General features: G+C 42.3%; 1 protein-coding gene across 1 annotated transcript; it reads right to left on the bottom strand.

Annotated features, from left to right (window-relative positions):
• Nucleotides 1-2,889: 2,889 nt before the first annotated feature.
• LPL (lipoprotein lipase) lies at nt 2,890-16,941 on the bottom strand. The gene is made up of 10 exons (XM_008937440.1): nt 16,812-16,941; nt 11,371-11,537; nt 10,999-11,178; nt 10,270-10,381; nt 8,278-8,511; nt 7,797-8,039; nt 6,562-6,682; nt 5,562-5,744; nt 4,300-4,404; nt 2,890-3,297 (listed from the first exon to the last, which is right to left on the bottom strand). The coding sequence occupies exons 1-10, from the start codon at nt 16,939-16,941 to the stop codon at nt 3,252-3,254; spliced, it is 1,521 nt and encodes a 506-aa protein (XP_008935688.1). The 3' UTR covers nt 2,890-3,251.
• Between the last annotated feature and the right edge of the window lie 332 nt (nt 16,942-17,273).

The following is a 17,273-nucleotide window of genomic DNA, read 5'->3' as shown; positions in this document are numbered from 1 at the left end:
CCTGGAGACAGCTGGTAAGCTGAGCAGCGATCATCACCTTTCCTGATGCATCCAGCCAGTGCAGAGCTGGATGCAAGAGTAACGAGACCGGGGATGGCTCTGAAGGCTCATAGGGGAGACCTGGGTTCTTGTCCCTGCAGCAAAACTTATTTCTCTGCTCTACTTAATCATGTGTTTGGTGAAGTGAGGTTGCTGTGGCTTTTGAAAGAGTAATAATATCACAGTGCTTTTACAAGGTGGGGTCACAGGCCTTGTCTTGTACAACTGTAGTTCTTCCAGTCCAGCCCAACCACTGACAGAGAAAGAGGAAATGTCCTTAGAATGCTTGCTGCCAATACCTCAATGTGTTCCCGCTCTGCAGATTGACTTCTTCCAGTCTTCCCTCTCCCATTCATTCCCCAGCCCACTCCCTAGCTCACTTTCCTTCCCCCTCCAGTTCCTCTCTCCCCTCTTTCATCCCTCGCTTGCCTTTGTGCCCATCCATTTTCCATTGCATACCTCCACTATATTTTCATGAGGGAAGCTCTGCTTCTGTCAAAGAGCAGTCTTTGTCCATGTAAGAATGCTGGAAGCAGTCTTCCAAGATCCAAGCACCCCTAACACTGTCCCCCATGGGGATGTCAGTACAAATCTCCTTGATTCCCGCACTCCCCTTCCAAGGGCTTTGGTAGAGCCTTGCTTTTGTATCATAAAGCAAACTGTTCTGGTGACAACCACATGCTCACAACATGTGGGTCAAAGCAAGTTTTTCATTGTTACTCCCCTAAGTGGTAGTGGTGGTAAGGCATTGCTGCTTGACTCCTGTACCCACAAGGTCAGCAAGGAGCAGGAGAGTACTTCTGACATTTGACCAGAAAGCAGAAATGAGCCTTTCAAAGTAAGGGCTGGTCTTAGAAGGGCATGAAACAAAAACCACAAACTGCAGGTGACTGGCTACTTTCTTTTGATGGGATAGTTGCTGGCACATAGCAACTGCCAACACCATTTCCCAAAAGGAAATAGAAAAAAAAATAAATTACACATTGCTTAAAAAAAAGTCGTCTTACCCCATCTTTTCACCTCATAATCCAAGTAAAAGGCTGGGGCCTATTTAAAAGGTATACAGCAGATAGCTTCAGCAAAAGGAAACTAGTGACTTTAGCATCAGTTTTAGAATTTTATTAAAACCATAGGTTTCCATTCTGTACAAAACTGAGGAGCTCTCTTAAAAAAAAAAAAAAAAAGTATTAACCACATAGGAAATAATGCAGTGTAAGTGGTTTGTTGATAAAAATATTTCTGAAAGCTATATACAGGATTAATACCACACAACTGTATTAATGTAGAGACCGTCAGTAACTTTAGCAATATATACAAACTACCTTTACACACATAAATATCTTATTTACAGCTAATAAATAACATCCAAAGCTAAATCACGTGTCCTCACATACAAGAACCTTCACTATTTTGTATCAGAGCTCTGTATGTGTTTGTATTTGATCCTGTATTAAGAGCACATCTGTCCAGACACTTTCCAAAGAATTTAACTCTTAAGAGAAAAGGGCAACAAAATATGAAGTCTATAGGGAATAATTCATTATATTTATTTTCAGAGGTCTCAAATGCAGTGGCTCAATACTCAACCCCACCCTCAGCGACTCATCGTATCTCTGCTGTAGTTTAAGGGTTAGGAAATCAAATGTGAACAATTTCAGTCAATAATCCAAGATATTGCACTAAGACTTTTATCCCCAAATATACTAGCAGCCATGGCTGGAAAAAAATAAGCTGTGCACATAAACATGTTGGTTTTGCTTTCAAGATGGGATGACACTGGAGAAATCACCACTACCTCCTCATTGTCTCGCACATGAGGGGAAAGACTAGTATCAGTAGCTCACACAACACTTTTCCAGGTGTCCACCTTCCAGCTCTTCTAACCCCCCAGTATTTTATCTTCTAGAAAGATAAAAGAGGGCTAGTGAACCTTCCAGAGCACTAGAAAAATTATGTATTAAGGGGAAGCAGAATGCCTTCAATGCATCTATTTTTGGTAACTTGCAGTATATTTAATTCCAGCATTTTTCAGAGCATTCATTCTTGTGCAACACACAATCAAGTTCCTTTTAACTGTCACAGCTCCTGCTCCTTCCTAAATTCCACCTCATGCCAGAAAACCATGCAGCCCCTAGGATCTAGCCAGTACTGTACCACACCCCAGCAACAAACAGGCAGTCACCATTCCAGCACGTGGAAACATGTCATTTGTCAAGTGGATTCACTTGCACTGAAGACTGCGTACAGCAGCCACTCAGCTGCATGACTGTGTGGTGTCAAAGAGCAGAGAAATGGTCACAGTTCTGGAATATGCTCTGGATGCAAGCAGGTGGTTGGAAAAAAAAAGGGGAAAAAAAAAAATAAAATCTATTTCCTGCAGTTTCTGGTAGCTCATTTCCTTTGCAGTTCATTATTCACACAGTGTTCAGGCTCGATGGTTTCGTTTTCAAGGAACGAAAGCACAGATGAAGAGTTGAATGTCTGCACAGGACACCGGTATTGCTCTCCTCTCCTACAGCTGCTATTTATTCCAGGGTAAGCTGCATAGAAGTATATTGCTTAACAGATCATACCTATTGCTAAGTGGAACTGGAATCCACCCCCAGTAAAACACATTCATAACCACAAATTACAAAATTCATCCCCATATTAAGTCAGTCCCTGACAACTTTTAGTAATACACACAGCAAAAGGTATTTTTTCACAGGAGAAACATACTCATTTGCTAAACACACACTCAAAGACTATGAACTCTAGCCACTGAACTGTCTGAAAATTCAGTTAGCCAAGCCAGAAAAAAACCTGTTCAGTTTCAGAAGACTCCTAAAAAGAAACAAAAGCCACATATATGGCTTTGTTTCTTTTCAATAAATACTAGAAAATTGCTATAGAGGATTTGATGTCAAGTAACCTTGTTCACAACGCACCATGATTAAGCAAAATTACTTATTCCTTCCCAGCACTCAAGCCTTTGGCAAGTTGTTTTGCAGGTTTCTTTTTGGTTTTAACTATTTGGATAATGTATATTTATGGTTAGTAACTTTTTATGCTGAGACTTCCTGAGAAGAAGTCTTCTATGATAGCTAGGAATAGCAGGCAAAAAAGCCAGGAGCTGATAAATATTTCTATATATTTGGTTCTGAACATCCAGTCCATGGGGATGAACAGACTCTCCTCCTCCCCAGTTTGGAAAAAATCTTCATTCTTGTCACTTAAGCAGATTCATGAGCAGAATTTTCTTTAGAGGTTTTCTTGGCACTGTGAGAGAAAAAAAAAAAAAAAAAAAGGACAGATAAGGTGAAGAGGAAGATATAAGATACTTGTTCCTTTTTGTCTTATTTTTGAGACTTAGGATCAAAAAAATGCTGCTTAACAGGAAAATAAATTTATGTGCTTGGGCTTTTCCTGGCTGTTCCTTGGTTTTATATATGTCAGATACACACACAGCTCTCCAGGCTTTTGGAGGTCATTGCCCCAGAGTGAAGGTCAGCACACATGCCCTTTAATGCAGACCTAGATCTCAGTCTAGGAGTGTCCCTGTGAGACCTTTCACACACAGCAATTGCACTAAAATAAATATAACCACTTTTCCAGCTCAAACTTTAGTGGATAAAGTCCAAACAAACCTGGCCCCATATTTGAAAGTTTACTCTGGGTCAGAAAAATTAATTCAAAGAATTAAAGTGCACCGAGTGCTATTAAACAGAGACTCAATCTGTCATCCAAATCAGAGATGCAAGTCTCAGGAAGTCCCTGGGACTGTTGCCAGAAGGAAGCAGCGGGCCAAGGAGAGCACCTGCATATGTCTGCTCAGTTTCTGTACCAGCCTCCAAATCTGCTGCTGGCCAGTGAGGAAGGAGGGCTCTGGACTGACTTAGTGTGGATGCTGTATGTTCTTCAGTTAAGGGTAAATGTAGGGCATCCTTAGACAGAGACACACTTTCCTCTGTGTTAGTGCCTTATCTGTAAACCCCCTCCACCAGTCACTTATGCTTGGCCACTGTGTGAGTTTGAGAGGCAGTGACTTGTATTTGGTTTTCAGACACACTAACAACCGCACAAGGAGATGGTTATCAGAGAACCAAATCAGAGGCATCTGAACCACCAAAGCTGCCATAAGCCAGCCTCAGGTTAGCCTGAGCTGTGATGCTTCTGAAGCCTTGAGAAGGCAAATGTATGTCAACTGAACTGGGAAGTTTTCTTAAATTCCACTGCTACCACTGAAGCTTCCACAAGCCAGAGCCAACAGTGATCACATACCTTCCTCTCTTTCTGTTGACAGGCTGCTCCAAGCATTTCACAAATATTGCAGCCTCTTCTCCTTTACTGAGACGTGAGGTGCCATCTCGTGCACAGAACACCACCCTGTGGAATAGATATTGGACATCACATGACTGAGCCAGACATCTCTTTTTTCACTGTAGGAACAGGACTAGTGTTTGGAAGCAGCGTTCACACTTTGTCATGTGGGGCACTACTACTTTACAAGACTGCGAGAAAATTATTTTTTAAGATAATTGTGTGACAAAAGCACTGTGCATGAAAAACCAGTAAATGCACTATGCAGGACCTCAAACTGTTGTGGTAATTTTGGCTGGACCTTTGCATAAAATCTTGTTCTGGCTAAGAGAACAGAAACAATCTCAAGTCTCTTGGATCTTTGTTTACACCAGTGCTTGTGTAACTTTTTTGTCAGGTGAGTGATCTTGGAAAAAAGCCTTACTCCCTTAAATGTTTGCAAACGAAGCAGGTTGTCAATACCAGCAAACCTGAGCAGTTGCTTTTCTATTTATCAGCACTTTCCCCACCCCTATATTTGTTCAGCTCTGATAACTGTTCTCTGATCAAGTGACTGCCTTGTTTATTCAAAGGAAGAACATATTATTCACAATGCTACACACAGGACATGCATACTCTGTCCTGGATCCGTGTTCTGGGTTCATTTTCTGCTAACAGATCTGAATTGAGTATTTCAACAGATAAAGGTCAAAGCAGCTCTGTTCTGACTTCACTATTTTAACATTTGTGCGTTAGCAATGCTCTGCAACAGCCACGTGTTTCAGTTTTCAGCCACCATTCAGGTATTCAACTCTTAAGAAAATACAGCTTAATGAAGTAAAGCTTTCATGTATAAAACACACTTTTGGAAGGGTTTCTAAGCATACTCTTCCCCAGAAAAACTATGTAAACACCCAGCAAGAAAAAAGAGTAGAGGAACTGCAACTACCATCAGAGATCCTGGTTCACGGAGATCCTCTCCCATATATTCTAATTAACCTGAGGCACATGAGACAGTGGGCAAATTATGTGGGAGTAAAAGTAGAGATTGCAGATCCCAGTGGAAGTGAAAACGTGAACCTGGGTGACATAAAGGCCAGTTTGGTGCCACTGGAACCCTGATTATCAGTGCTGCACCCATTTATAACTGCTTCTCATGGTTTGTCCCACCCTGTGAGATACCAGGAATCAGGAAACACTGTCAATTAAAACTAATACAGCTTCTAACAATCAAAACAAGTTACTTTTTCTGAGTTTCTCCTGATTTCACTCTGACTCTCTGGATGTCAAATGTAAAAGGAGTCCACCAGTCTGACCAGCTGAAGAAGGTGTCTTTCTCCCATTGCAGCTTCAGCATAAGTAGGTCACCAATGTCCACTTCTGTGTAAATCAGGAAGGAGAAGGTCTTGTTTGAGGAGACTTCAGGCCTGTGGGGAGGGGAATAAGGAAAAAGAAACAAAAGAGAACTGTTGGGACAGATAGAGAAAATTAAGGGGAAACAGAACCAGGACTTCATGTACTTCAGAGAAGAAGGAAGCAACCAACCTTCTCCACACTTCTGACTGATGGAGAAAGGAAAAAAATGCCTTAGCTTTTCCTTGTGTCTACAAAAGCTTTCCTGAAGCATGGACAGTAAAATCCTGGGACAGACTGCTATGCACAGAGTGTTTTCTCCTGTGCTGATGGCTCCTAGAGGAGCCAGACAAGAACTGTCCAGGGACAGTTTAGGTTCCTCAAAGTAGAAAACAGACTCTGGTGCTTTCCAGCCCCATTCCCTACCAGCCTATGTGAAGGGATGTGAGCACAGAGTCGTGATTATTTGCAGAGCAGGGGAAGCAAATCTCATGTGTCCCTCAGCTTCTGCACTGACGCCTTCAGACCCTTCACACAACTAACTCCAGGATGCAATCTGCTCTTAAGGAGCTTTAGCACAGCTGGAACTTGACACAGAGTTACTGAAAAGAAGAGAAAACAAGAAACATGCCACACCAGAGAAATTCTTATTAGGCTGAGCCACAGGTCAGACTTCACATTTCCATGAGTCAGATCTCTTATCAACAAGAGGTCTTATAGCACTTAAATCATTAGCTTCAGCAGTGGATGCGTCCCTTTGATCAAGGACAGGAGAAGACGGAGACCCTGTAAGATTTCTGCAGCTGGAGCTGGAACAAGTTTTTCAGCTAAGACTTTAATAGATTTAGGTAGGCTCAACAGTATATTGGAGTTGTTTCTGTAGCTACTCACAGCGTGAAAGCAATGTTCTCACTCTGATCTAGAGTGCCATAGAGAGAGATCAGGAAAGGCTGGTTTGTCTTGGTTGTATTAGTCTTTCCAAAGAAATGGATCTTGACCTGGTAATGGAAGACTGGAACACAAAAGAAAAGGCCATTAGGAAAAAACTAAACCTCCAAAGAGACTGCTGGTAACAAAACCACTCAAAAACCCCCATGCAAATCTAGCCTGAGAAGATCATTGAACTGAGGAGTTTGGTTCCCTGCAAGTATCCAGGGAACTATTTTTGTGAGGAGGTGAAGTTTAGAATGCAAGGACATCACAATTAAAAAACACTTCTGCAGTTCTTGCAACTAAACTCTGAATTTAAGCTGACTGTGACTATAATAACCAGCATCTGCAGTATCACCTTCAAACCTCTAACCCATGCATAAAACTTGCTGTCCTTGACTTGAAGCAAGTAAGCCATACCCTCCTCAAACAGAAGCCTTGGTGAAAAAAGTTCAATCCACTGACAACTGACACTGCAGATTAAGCACTAAATGCCAATAAAACACCAGTCTTGCAGCTGTTCTAACACTCCAGGAATGTGCCCTCTAATTACTGGTCCATCACACAATGAGCATACCATGTGGTATGCAGTCAAAGCTATAGAGTAAAAAAATAAAATTAAGTAGTGAAATCCAAGTCAGAAGCTATTTCTTCAGCTGAAAGCCCTCCAGTTCTTTCTAGCAGTGTCCTTCTCAGACCTACCACTGACGCAATGGGAATCAAGAAGTGCTGTGATATTTTAAGGGCTGGTGCTCCTCTGGGAAAGACACCAGAAAAGGCACAAGTCTGATGGCTGCCACATATTTAAAGCTGCTCATCAGGCTGAGCCCTGCTGAATATTTTCCCCAGCAGCAGGAAAAACTAATTTGGAGGAAAAGTACTGGAAAAATTTGAGACTCAGTTGACCTAAGTGACCGGGCTGCAGAATAAATCTTCTTGATTTTGCTACTTAGAAATTTGTTACAAAATATTCTCCTTTTTTGTATTCTACCACCCACCTCCACATCTTGAAGATGACACTGTTTTTCTGAGATTGCACTTTGCTTGAGCTTAATGGCAAGCTGCAGGCAAGCTTCACCTCCACTCAACACAGACATCAAAGCAGCAATGATGTGCCATGTGCAGCATGCACCCATCCTGCCAGACAGGTGAGCAAAAGTACCAGCCTCTCTCACTAGTACAGAAGAAGAACCTACCTTTATAGGGCATCTGAGCACGAGTCTTCAAGTACATTTTAGTGTTTCTCTTCGTTCTCACTCTGTTGACCTTGTAACCCAAATTGTTGCAGCGGTTCTTGCGGCAGCTCAGGCAGAGACCCTTCTCAAAGGCCTCCTTCGTGTTGCAGCGGTAAGCCATGCTGGGCTTTTCTTCATAGAGGAGGGAGTCAATGAAAAGGTGGATGGACCGTTCATGGGAGCATTTCACCAGCTGATCCACATCTTGAAAAAGCAAAATATATGTAGTATGTATACACACATGCACGCTAGGATATAAAGCCATAAGCAATGCTGTCAACAGTTACGATCCACTATGCCAAAGCTGGGCTTTAGAGGGTGACTTTTAAAAGCACTTAAATGAACAAGTTCCTGGTGCCTCTCAGAGATCTTTGCTCACAGGAAACCTGCAAGCTATTGAAGATGTCCCTTTGGATGCTACACTGTTTCAGAGCAGCCTCACCTGCAAAGCCTTTTTCAGCGATCAGACGAAGTGCTTCTCCCAGGTTGCAACCTGGCTGGAAACCTCCACCATTAGGATAAATATCTATGTGTCCAACAGGCTTCTGGATCCCAATGCTGCGGTCTGGGGAGCCTCGAGTGTAGGTGTGCAGGACATCCACAAAGTCAGCATCATCGGGGGAAAGGCGGGTGAGGGCATCAGCATACTCAAAGGTAGGACCAGCTGGATCCAGTCCTTTATGGGGCAAACCAAAAATTGAGATTGTGTGACAAAGTCACTAACAGGAATAGCAAACGCCAAACTCAGCTACCACATTCAGCTGGAGTGTCACATATGGTGTTGGTGTCACTGCAGACACTACAGTGCCACCATTTAAGCAGTGTTCATGTATACAAGAGAATCAAATGCACTTACCTTGAAATGCAGTCACTGTTTAAAAAAATAAACTGTATGTAAACATATGTGAAGAAGCTGAGAACTTCCTCAAAGCTGTAGCATTTCCAATGTATGAAAGAAACAAGCCAGTATTTTCTCAGTGTCTTCCTCTCATGTCAAGAATTGTAAAATTTCTATCTGAAATGTCTGAAGTGTGGAAAATGCTTTGCTGCTAACTCTCTGCTAGGGAACAAGTGGGAAACGTAAACAAGAGCTTCACTGTCTACATGCCCAGGGGGAAGGGGATGATTACGGTAAAATGTCAAGCTGCAGCAGCACTGACATCAAAACCACCCAAAACTATTCTGCCAGTGAACAAGCACTATCCAGACAACTATCTGAGAGACGGCTGAAGGCAGAGCTGGAGGGACACGTCTTTTCTGCAGCCCTCAGTGGGGGACAGGCACCTGGATTGCCCACCTCATCCATTCTGAGCTGTGTCCCACTCTGCTGTGAGGGCTTCAGGGACCACATCCCACCACTCCCTGTGCGCAAAGGTGATGTCCCTTTCCCAGGGAAAGGTTAATGCTGGGCACCAAGGGCAGCTGCGAGGCCATAACAGAAGGCTACTGGTAACTGAGTGACCTGGCAGCCTCAGTGAAAGCAAAAAAGCTGCAGCTGGAAGAAAGGAAGGGACTCATGTTTTGGCCTCCTGATTTTAATTTGCCACCTCTCAAGATTCAGCCTTTTCTGATGTGACTGCTGCCTAGGTGCATCCCCCAGCATGCCTGTGATGACAGCCAGGCTCAGCTGAAAGGGCAAAGGGTGTAGGGAGGAAGGAAGCTAGGCTCCTATTTGAATGTCACCCCAAAGCTCTCTCAGCAGTGAAGACACCACAGATGAGTGATTTTCTCCACCTCATTTGCCAGGGTTGGCATTTCCTTTGTCACTGAGATCAATGCTAGAGGCTCCACTCTCCAGGTGCGGTGCTGCAAACCAGCCCCACAGCAGCAGTGTACTCTGCCTTGTCTAGCACACCTCTCACTCTCCAAAAACCACCCTAAACAGACACCTAGGCATGCACAGGAACAGGGCAAGCATATGTATACTTCCTTCCCTTTCCCAAAACTCTCCCAGTATTATTTCAAGTCTAGAATATTACTTGAGCTTGCTAGGACTAATTTTTTTTTACCAACTCACAGTGGATGTAGTACCTGTAGAGCTCTTTGCTACGGGATGCTACCACACTGGATGAAGACAAACAGCTGAAGTTCTGTTGTGCTGCAAGAGATACTGTGGCCTTCTCCAAGCCATGGATTTGGCCAGTCTCGATCACATCCTCACCAACTAGTCTCTTCTCATGGCAAATGAATCCCTGCCTATTCACTAACCTGCTCTGCAGGAATAGATCAAGGCTTCTCACCCACCACCTTGGTTGCTCTTCTCCGAACCTTTTCCAGTTCTAATACAGAAATATCAGTCCTGCCAGTTCAATAAGGCATGGACACAAACTAAGCACTGCCAACAGGCAACAGTTATTGTGGTTATTTTCCATAGGAACATCTGCCAGCATGGAAGGGACAGGACTCTACACTGTAGAAGCACAGATTTTCTTACCAGTAATTCTGTTCACCTTCTTCTTGGTCAGGCTTCCAGCAATCCCAGCAGCATGAGCACCTAGACTGTACCCCAGCAAGTGGACATTGTTGAGAGGATAATTGAATTGCTCCTGCAGCAGAAAGGAATTTGTTTTCAAGTCAAATGGGAAAACATCAGGAGACGAGACAATGTTTTGTAAACACTGGAATTTCTCTAAGCCATGAACAATAAACACTAAATACAATTAAGATAATTTTGTGCCATACAAGGTCACTCGAGTTAACTAAGTTAAGGCAAGAATCTTAAGCACAGAGGAATGCAGAATGAAGGACAGAATATATGCATTATACAAAAGCTTTTCAGCCAGCCCCTCACCACCAGTTTCTGGATCTTCTGAGCATTTCCCAAAGGCAGGGCAGACTTCTGTTTACTAAGGGCTGGCTGCTGTATAACATATGGAAATTTGTCTTTCATAGCTGCCTCTCACAGAGCCTTCAGAAATACTGGGGATTTAGAGGGCTCCTCAGACCACAAGGTAAAGTTTCTGGAATGCACTATAAAAGGCCTCCTTGTGTAAAACATAACCATTAAATTTAAGCTGGGATTTTACCAATTCAGCAAAAGCATTGCCTGCAACAGCTTAACTCCGTCTACCCAATAGGAGATGGTTAACACAGCTGCATCATTGTTGTTTTGTCTCCTAGGACATTAGGTACAATGTGTGACATGTAGGACTACACGTCTTACCTCCATCCAGTCAATAAACGTAGCAACATCCTTTCCCACCAGCTTAGTGTATGCAGCAGAGACTGGGTAGTGCTGCTGAGCTCGAACTAGCCAGTCCACCACGATGACGTTTGAATCAGGTTCCCTCTTGTAGAGAGCATCCACCAGCTTTGGGACCCAACTTTCATACATTCCTGTCACCTGTTGCATTTTGTGTGGTTTGGTGTTGTTTTTGTTATTGTGGGTTTCTTTTTTTTAAAAAAAAAAAAAAAAAAAAAAAAAAAAAAAACAAAAACAACAAAACAAGGAGTATCTTAACATTATCTGTGGTTGTATCTAGCACAGTTTATCAGGCATGTAGGTAAAAGGGAGATTCCTCCCCTTTCTTCTTACCGTCCACCCATGGATCACCACAAAGGTTTTACTGGTATGGTTGAAGTTGCACCGTGCCAGGCTATCCACCTGCCCAGGAATCAGGTAGCAGACATCCTCATCAGGCTCTGTAGATGTCCGTAAGGAAAACTTGCTCTCAATTCCCTCAAAATTCGTCTCAGCTTCTGCTATGCAAGAGTGTAAGAAACATACATCAATGTTTTAGGACTGTTAGGACGAACACTTCAGAAGTCTCAAGTACGATGTTAAAGAGTTATCAGAACAGTCGAGAAATGGGACATGTGTTTTTCATTTCCTACAGTGCTCCTTTTGCACCACAACGGCCATGTAAAGAGGAAATAAAAGGGTGAAAATTGCTCGCCTTCCAAGGTCCTGCTAAGAGTGGGAGAATCTGGCCAGCAGTGCATAAAACTGCACCCAACAGTCACAGGCAGTACATGCAGGAAAGCAGCGAGTTCCTGCCATTGTATTACATCTGTGCATCTTCCACTTCATCAGTAATCATTGCCTAACAAGGCTCTTCATACCACCCAGTAGTTGCAGTGCATTAAAAATGAGAGCTGCAAAGTCACCACTGTTTTACAAAATGCTAGTTTTAACTTTTTACCAACAGAGGAAAAAAAGCATGTGAGAAGATCAGATACCCATTAAGGAAACTGAACTAGTAAAGCAGAAGCCTGATTTTTGGATTATCTAATAGGCAAGACTGCAGGGAAAAAAACCTTCCTTTGCCTGAAGCTGTTTTGAATCTGGGGAGAGAAGAAGGTGAAGATCATCTACTGGTGGTAGCAAAGTATGTGATGGTCTGAAAAGATAACTTCTTAGAGAACTCCTTCCAGCTTCAAAGTACGTTTTCCTTTGGTTCCTGCCAAGGCAGAGAAGTGACTTTAGGCTTCAGGCTCACTACTGCCATTGTCTGTGAAGAAACTTAAATGCCTCCTCTTTTTATGTCAGATTCAACACTTAACTACAGGATCTGCTGGATAGAGAGGTACTTAACTGTGGAGTTAAGCGCCAGTGCTTTTCAAAAGCCAGGTCGTACTTTGGCAACTTGTGTTCAGCAATACCGCCTGCCTGTTTTCCAAGTGCAGTTGAACTCGGGCCAACTCTGTCCTACCCTGTGTTGTTTCCTGGCATTATGACCACCGAGCTTTCACAGACTCCCAAGCACACATTAATGAATGCCTCCGACCCACTGTAGGGAGTGCAAAGGGACACAATGACACCCCATGCCCGATACAAAAGATAGACTTTCACTGCTTTTTCTTTCCTCTTCTTTTTCCCACTGCAGAAGAGGTTGCGGTAGCAGGTGGATATACATTTCTCCATAAAGTTGTGCCACATCACTCAGAAGCAATGAATAACAAACTATTGATTAGTTCTAAAACTTAGTTTCCCTGGTCTTCATATCCGAGCTACAGTACTCAGCATGGCACTGACTTATGCCCGACCTCATTGAGCCCTCAGTCAGCTGCATAACTTCTGGGAAGGTCCTGCTGCGCTTAGAGGGCCACAGAAATCAAGATCTAACCTCTTGTGTGAGGGGTAAAACCAGCACGCAGGCTGGCTCACGTACAAGCCTCTGAGAGACGACCACTGCCCACAATGAAAGGCTTAATATCACCCAAGTTGATCAGGGGTTCTCACCTGCCAAAAGCAAAGCACATGCAGGGAAGTAACAAGAACCGTGGACTGAACAGATGCAGTACTCAAGCTTTAGGTTTTGACCTTGACTGCACAAGGCTGGCTAGCTAATCCAGAATAATTACACTTAGGGCCCCCTTCCTGCCTCCTTCCCCCTAAAAAAGGAATAAAGTTTATGAAAAACACCTTTCTCCAAAACAGTAAAAGTATTCACATAATAATGAATAGAAGACTTCATGTACTGAGAGCAAAATCTATGAAATTAACCAAGTACTCATCATTCTTAGAAGTTGCTCCTTTCTTATATTTTTGCAAATTCAAAAAGTCATTTTCTCTCTGAGAGATTACAAAAAAAAAAAAACCTTCTGATACAAATCTTTAGACTTTCAGTATATACTCTTTAGTGAGAAAAATGTCCCGAAGGCTGACTGACTGAACATCAACTACAACTTTTCACTGAGCTGTGGATCAGTAAAACCCCAAAAAGACCAAGAACAGCTTTCAACTATAAGGCATACAAGGAAGGACTTTCAGTTATGTATGACTTTTCAGTTATTGTCCTGCACAGAACAGGAAGGCGAACAAGAATAATCCACCTGCTCACTAGTTAATAGTGCTTCCTTTCATACTTGGATATCTGACAACCGTAAAAAAATCTAAATCAAATTAGTATCCTGTCTTGTTGTGTGTTTTCAATTACAAACACATACTACATTTTGCAAATAAATAAAACCCACGCTTCTTTTGGGAACAAGCTCCTAATAAACTAAACTTGCAATTCTAAATGCACCATACTTAAAGGTGCACTTAGACAAGTGCATCCAACTTAGAAAGAAGCACAGAGGCATCTACCACTGAAGATGTGCAAGTGCTTCACTAATATTAATGTGTTTCAGCCTAAAAATATTTGGGTGGGATTTAAGGACATAGGAGCACAGATATTCAGTCACCATAGGAAAGCAGCAGCTGCAAAGAAATAGCCCATGAGTTAGGGAAATGGCAGAATGCCACTCTTCTCATTTAGCCATGTTGTATGAGGAATTAGAAGAAATTTTTAGCATCTTTTGCAAATTTTAGCATTATTGTTAGCATCTTTTACAATAACAAAAAGCATCGCATTGTCTAATTTCCACATATGCTCAGTTCCCACTAGAAAGATACCATCTGGATGAGGAAAGTGTGTGTGGTGGTGTTTGATACAAGCTTCTTAATGGTGTTCTTATTAAGAACCTATGCTCAAAATTTGCCTGAGTTAGGCTCTGCAAATTCTGTATGGCTCAGAGCATAAGATAACTCGCCTGCTCCTCATCTTGTCCAGTACATACGATGCAGTACCACCTCACCTCCCACCTTTTGCAGATAAATTTTAGAAATATAGTACAGAAGTATTCAATATTATGTATACACTCACCATGTGTGCTGTTATTTACATGTACTATGCTTTAGAACTGCAGCAGAGAAGCTATAAAGCGTATATCACTTCAGTAAACTAGCATTTCACACTCCTACTTTTGTACCTCAAAGTATTTTGGTCTATTTTAAAATAATCATTCAAAACCCAAGTTTGTCACACATACTTTTGTCACAGACCTTTTCTTCAGATTTCAAGTGAGAATTCTCCTTGAATCATGTCCTAACTGAGCTAGTCAAGCAGTTGGGTCTCATTCTTAACAGCATGACGCAAAGCCAAGGAAATGCAGAGACAGTTAATGTACACACACCACTGGTTAGTTAATGATGTAGTTTTTAACTCTAATTAAATCAGGGACAACCCTGAAATGGGGAGTCTTCACCATTTTTCTGAAAGGTAGATATAAATTTAATGAAATTTGCATCAGATTTTATATAAAGTAGAATAGAAATGAGATATAAAAAAATTACATGCATACACACTGAAACATAGAAGTTTAGTGACAAGTATGCAAGTCCATTTCTAAACAAAGTCTTGAAAAGAAGATCTGGAGGTGAAAACGTGTAGACAAAGCAAATCTAAGCTTTTGCCAAAAACAAACAAAAACCCAAACCAATCACACTTTCCCAGGCTTAGTTCAGCAGAGGTATAAAGGCATACAGTCAGTATTGCAAAAGCTTCCAGGCACACGGTTGCGAATACAAGACCCTGTTAGAAAATGTTTTCTGGCCACTGCTACCTGCTTACAGTTAACAAGGTGATCTACAAAGGGATTACTTAGGGAGCTGGAAAAGAGAGCAGAATTAAGAATTGACCCAGCAATTTCAGATCAAAACTGGCTTTTCTAACAGCCTACAGGCTGCGCTGCCAAACTCCATTTTATCATGCTCTGAAAACTTTAATGCTTTCCTTACACCTCCACTTACATAACCTCAGTTTTCATTTTTTAAAAAAGCTGTCCTGTATGTCAAGGTATAGAAAATACCACAGAACTCAGAAGGAAGTGAGGGAAAAAAAAAAAAAAACTTAGAAATTGGGAAAAAAAAAAAAGTCCTGTTTAAACCTTGTGACACTTCGGGCTTGACACTGTACAAACACAGGTTTACCCCATACTCATGAGGATTCATATTCATTCAGGTTTCCTTCATGGGAAGCCCAAGCTGACATGGCAAGTGGTTTTGATGAAGAAAACAGTTTATCATTGGTCAGATGGGTGGAGAAGCAAGTTTTCAGGAAGTAACAACATCTGGAATTTTAAGCAAAAGTTAAACTGCCCGCATGAGACACAGGATGACAAATACAGTAACAATGCGTTTGCCAAAATCAATGTACCTTAACAGTGGTTTTAAAAAGGGAATCTTTGATAAACAACAATTTCCCAGCCTTATGTACACAGAAACGGAAACACTGTTAGCTAGGTGCAAAGATCATTAGAAACTGTACTGCTAGACTGTGCAAACTCAAGCCCACACAGACATGCACAGCAGTAAACAACCGCATGTAACATCAAACATTAACATAACCAGCTGGAGTTAACTGGAGGAACTCTTCCCTCAGCTGACAACCAGCATTAGGATCACCCATCAGTCATATTGAATTCCTAAATGAGTTCTGAAGAAACTCATAGTAGCTCCAATAAAGGGGCTGTATCACAGAAATTATAATTTCAATTAATCTACACTATAAACTGACAAACTACTGTATTGCAATTCCATGAAATCTACCCTACAAGCGAGGCTATTGTTTAACTTGGCTGTAAAGAAATTACAACCTGTCTGACCACCTTCATTTTCCAGGCAGAGTCAATGGAAAGACCAACACCTCTGAAAAGCAACTGGACCCAAGTTGAGATTCTGAGCAGGGACCTCCCAGCTCAAGTCCTGCAGCTGGCAAACTGCTGCTTTCACTCTGCACACGTGGGTGCTTGCCCCTCTCTTATCAAATAGATCCTTACTCAGCGGCAGCTGGGAGGCTTGTAACTCAATCCAGCAGAGCTCTTGCCATCCATCAGTCCCTCTGGATATCTGGAATTAGCTCAAGACAATAAAATGCAATCACTGTCAGACTTTGCAGCCATGTGGAGGAAGGGATGCATAAGAAAGCCATACCACACAAGTACTTTTTGCACAGAGAAGGTGCCAGAAAACTTGTAGAAGTGCTAGTGCTCATGCCATTCCCCAGCACACTTCTGGTGCCTGGCAGCCTCACCTCTGTGCCTTCTCCAAAATGCACTGTTTCTGGAAAGGCTGTGTCACAGCTGCCCTGGTAGGTCCATCCTAAATACAGCCACAGCAAAAGCGCGCAGCTCACATCACACAACAGTGTAAAACTGGTGTAGCCCCCAGTTCTGGATTTACACTGGTAAAAACAAGCGCTTAGAACGTACTCCGAATAAGGTTTTTGTCTTTATTTGGAACACCGTTATCTTCACCTAGAATACCTTTTTCTATGTTGTTTATTAAATACTTTGGATTCCTGAAGTACCGGATCATGTATTTTCCATGGTTCCAAAACATCTTGTTACTCTGGTGTGCAAGAAACAGTGCAGAACTGAAGGTTTGGATAGCTTTAGGATGGTAGCACTGTTTTCATGTAATCTGTTCCCAAGGAGAACTAATGTAATCATTACTAAGTCTATGGCAAGAAAGTTCCTACAGGGATGAAAGCTTGCTATAGAAAGAGTTATTTTACTGTATGAAGCTTGGATACTGTGACGAAAACTGCTATTGATTGCCTTGATGGCACAAGATCAGGCCTGAAGTGAGAATACATTCCTGTGGCTGTGCCCTAGCACCCCGTTCTCTTACTTTTGCATACTTCCCTTCGGCTTCCTCTTACACAAAGGAAA

Source organism: Merops nubicus, unplaced genomic scaffold (assembly GCF_000691845.1).
Source record: "Merops nubicus isolate BGI_N331 unplaced genomic scaffold, ASM69184v1 scaffold9493, whole genome shotgun sequence".
Classification (NCBI taxonomy): Eukaryota; Metazoa; Chordata; class Aves; order Coraciiformes; family Meropidae; genus Merops; species Merops nubicus.
Note: the sequence above shows the minus strand (reverse complement) of the source record. Positions and strands in the feature narration are given on the sequence as shown.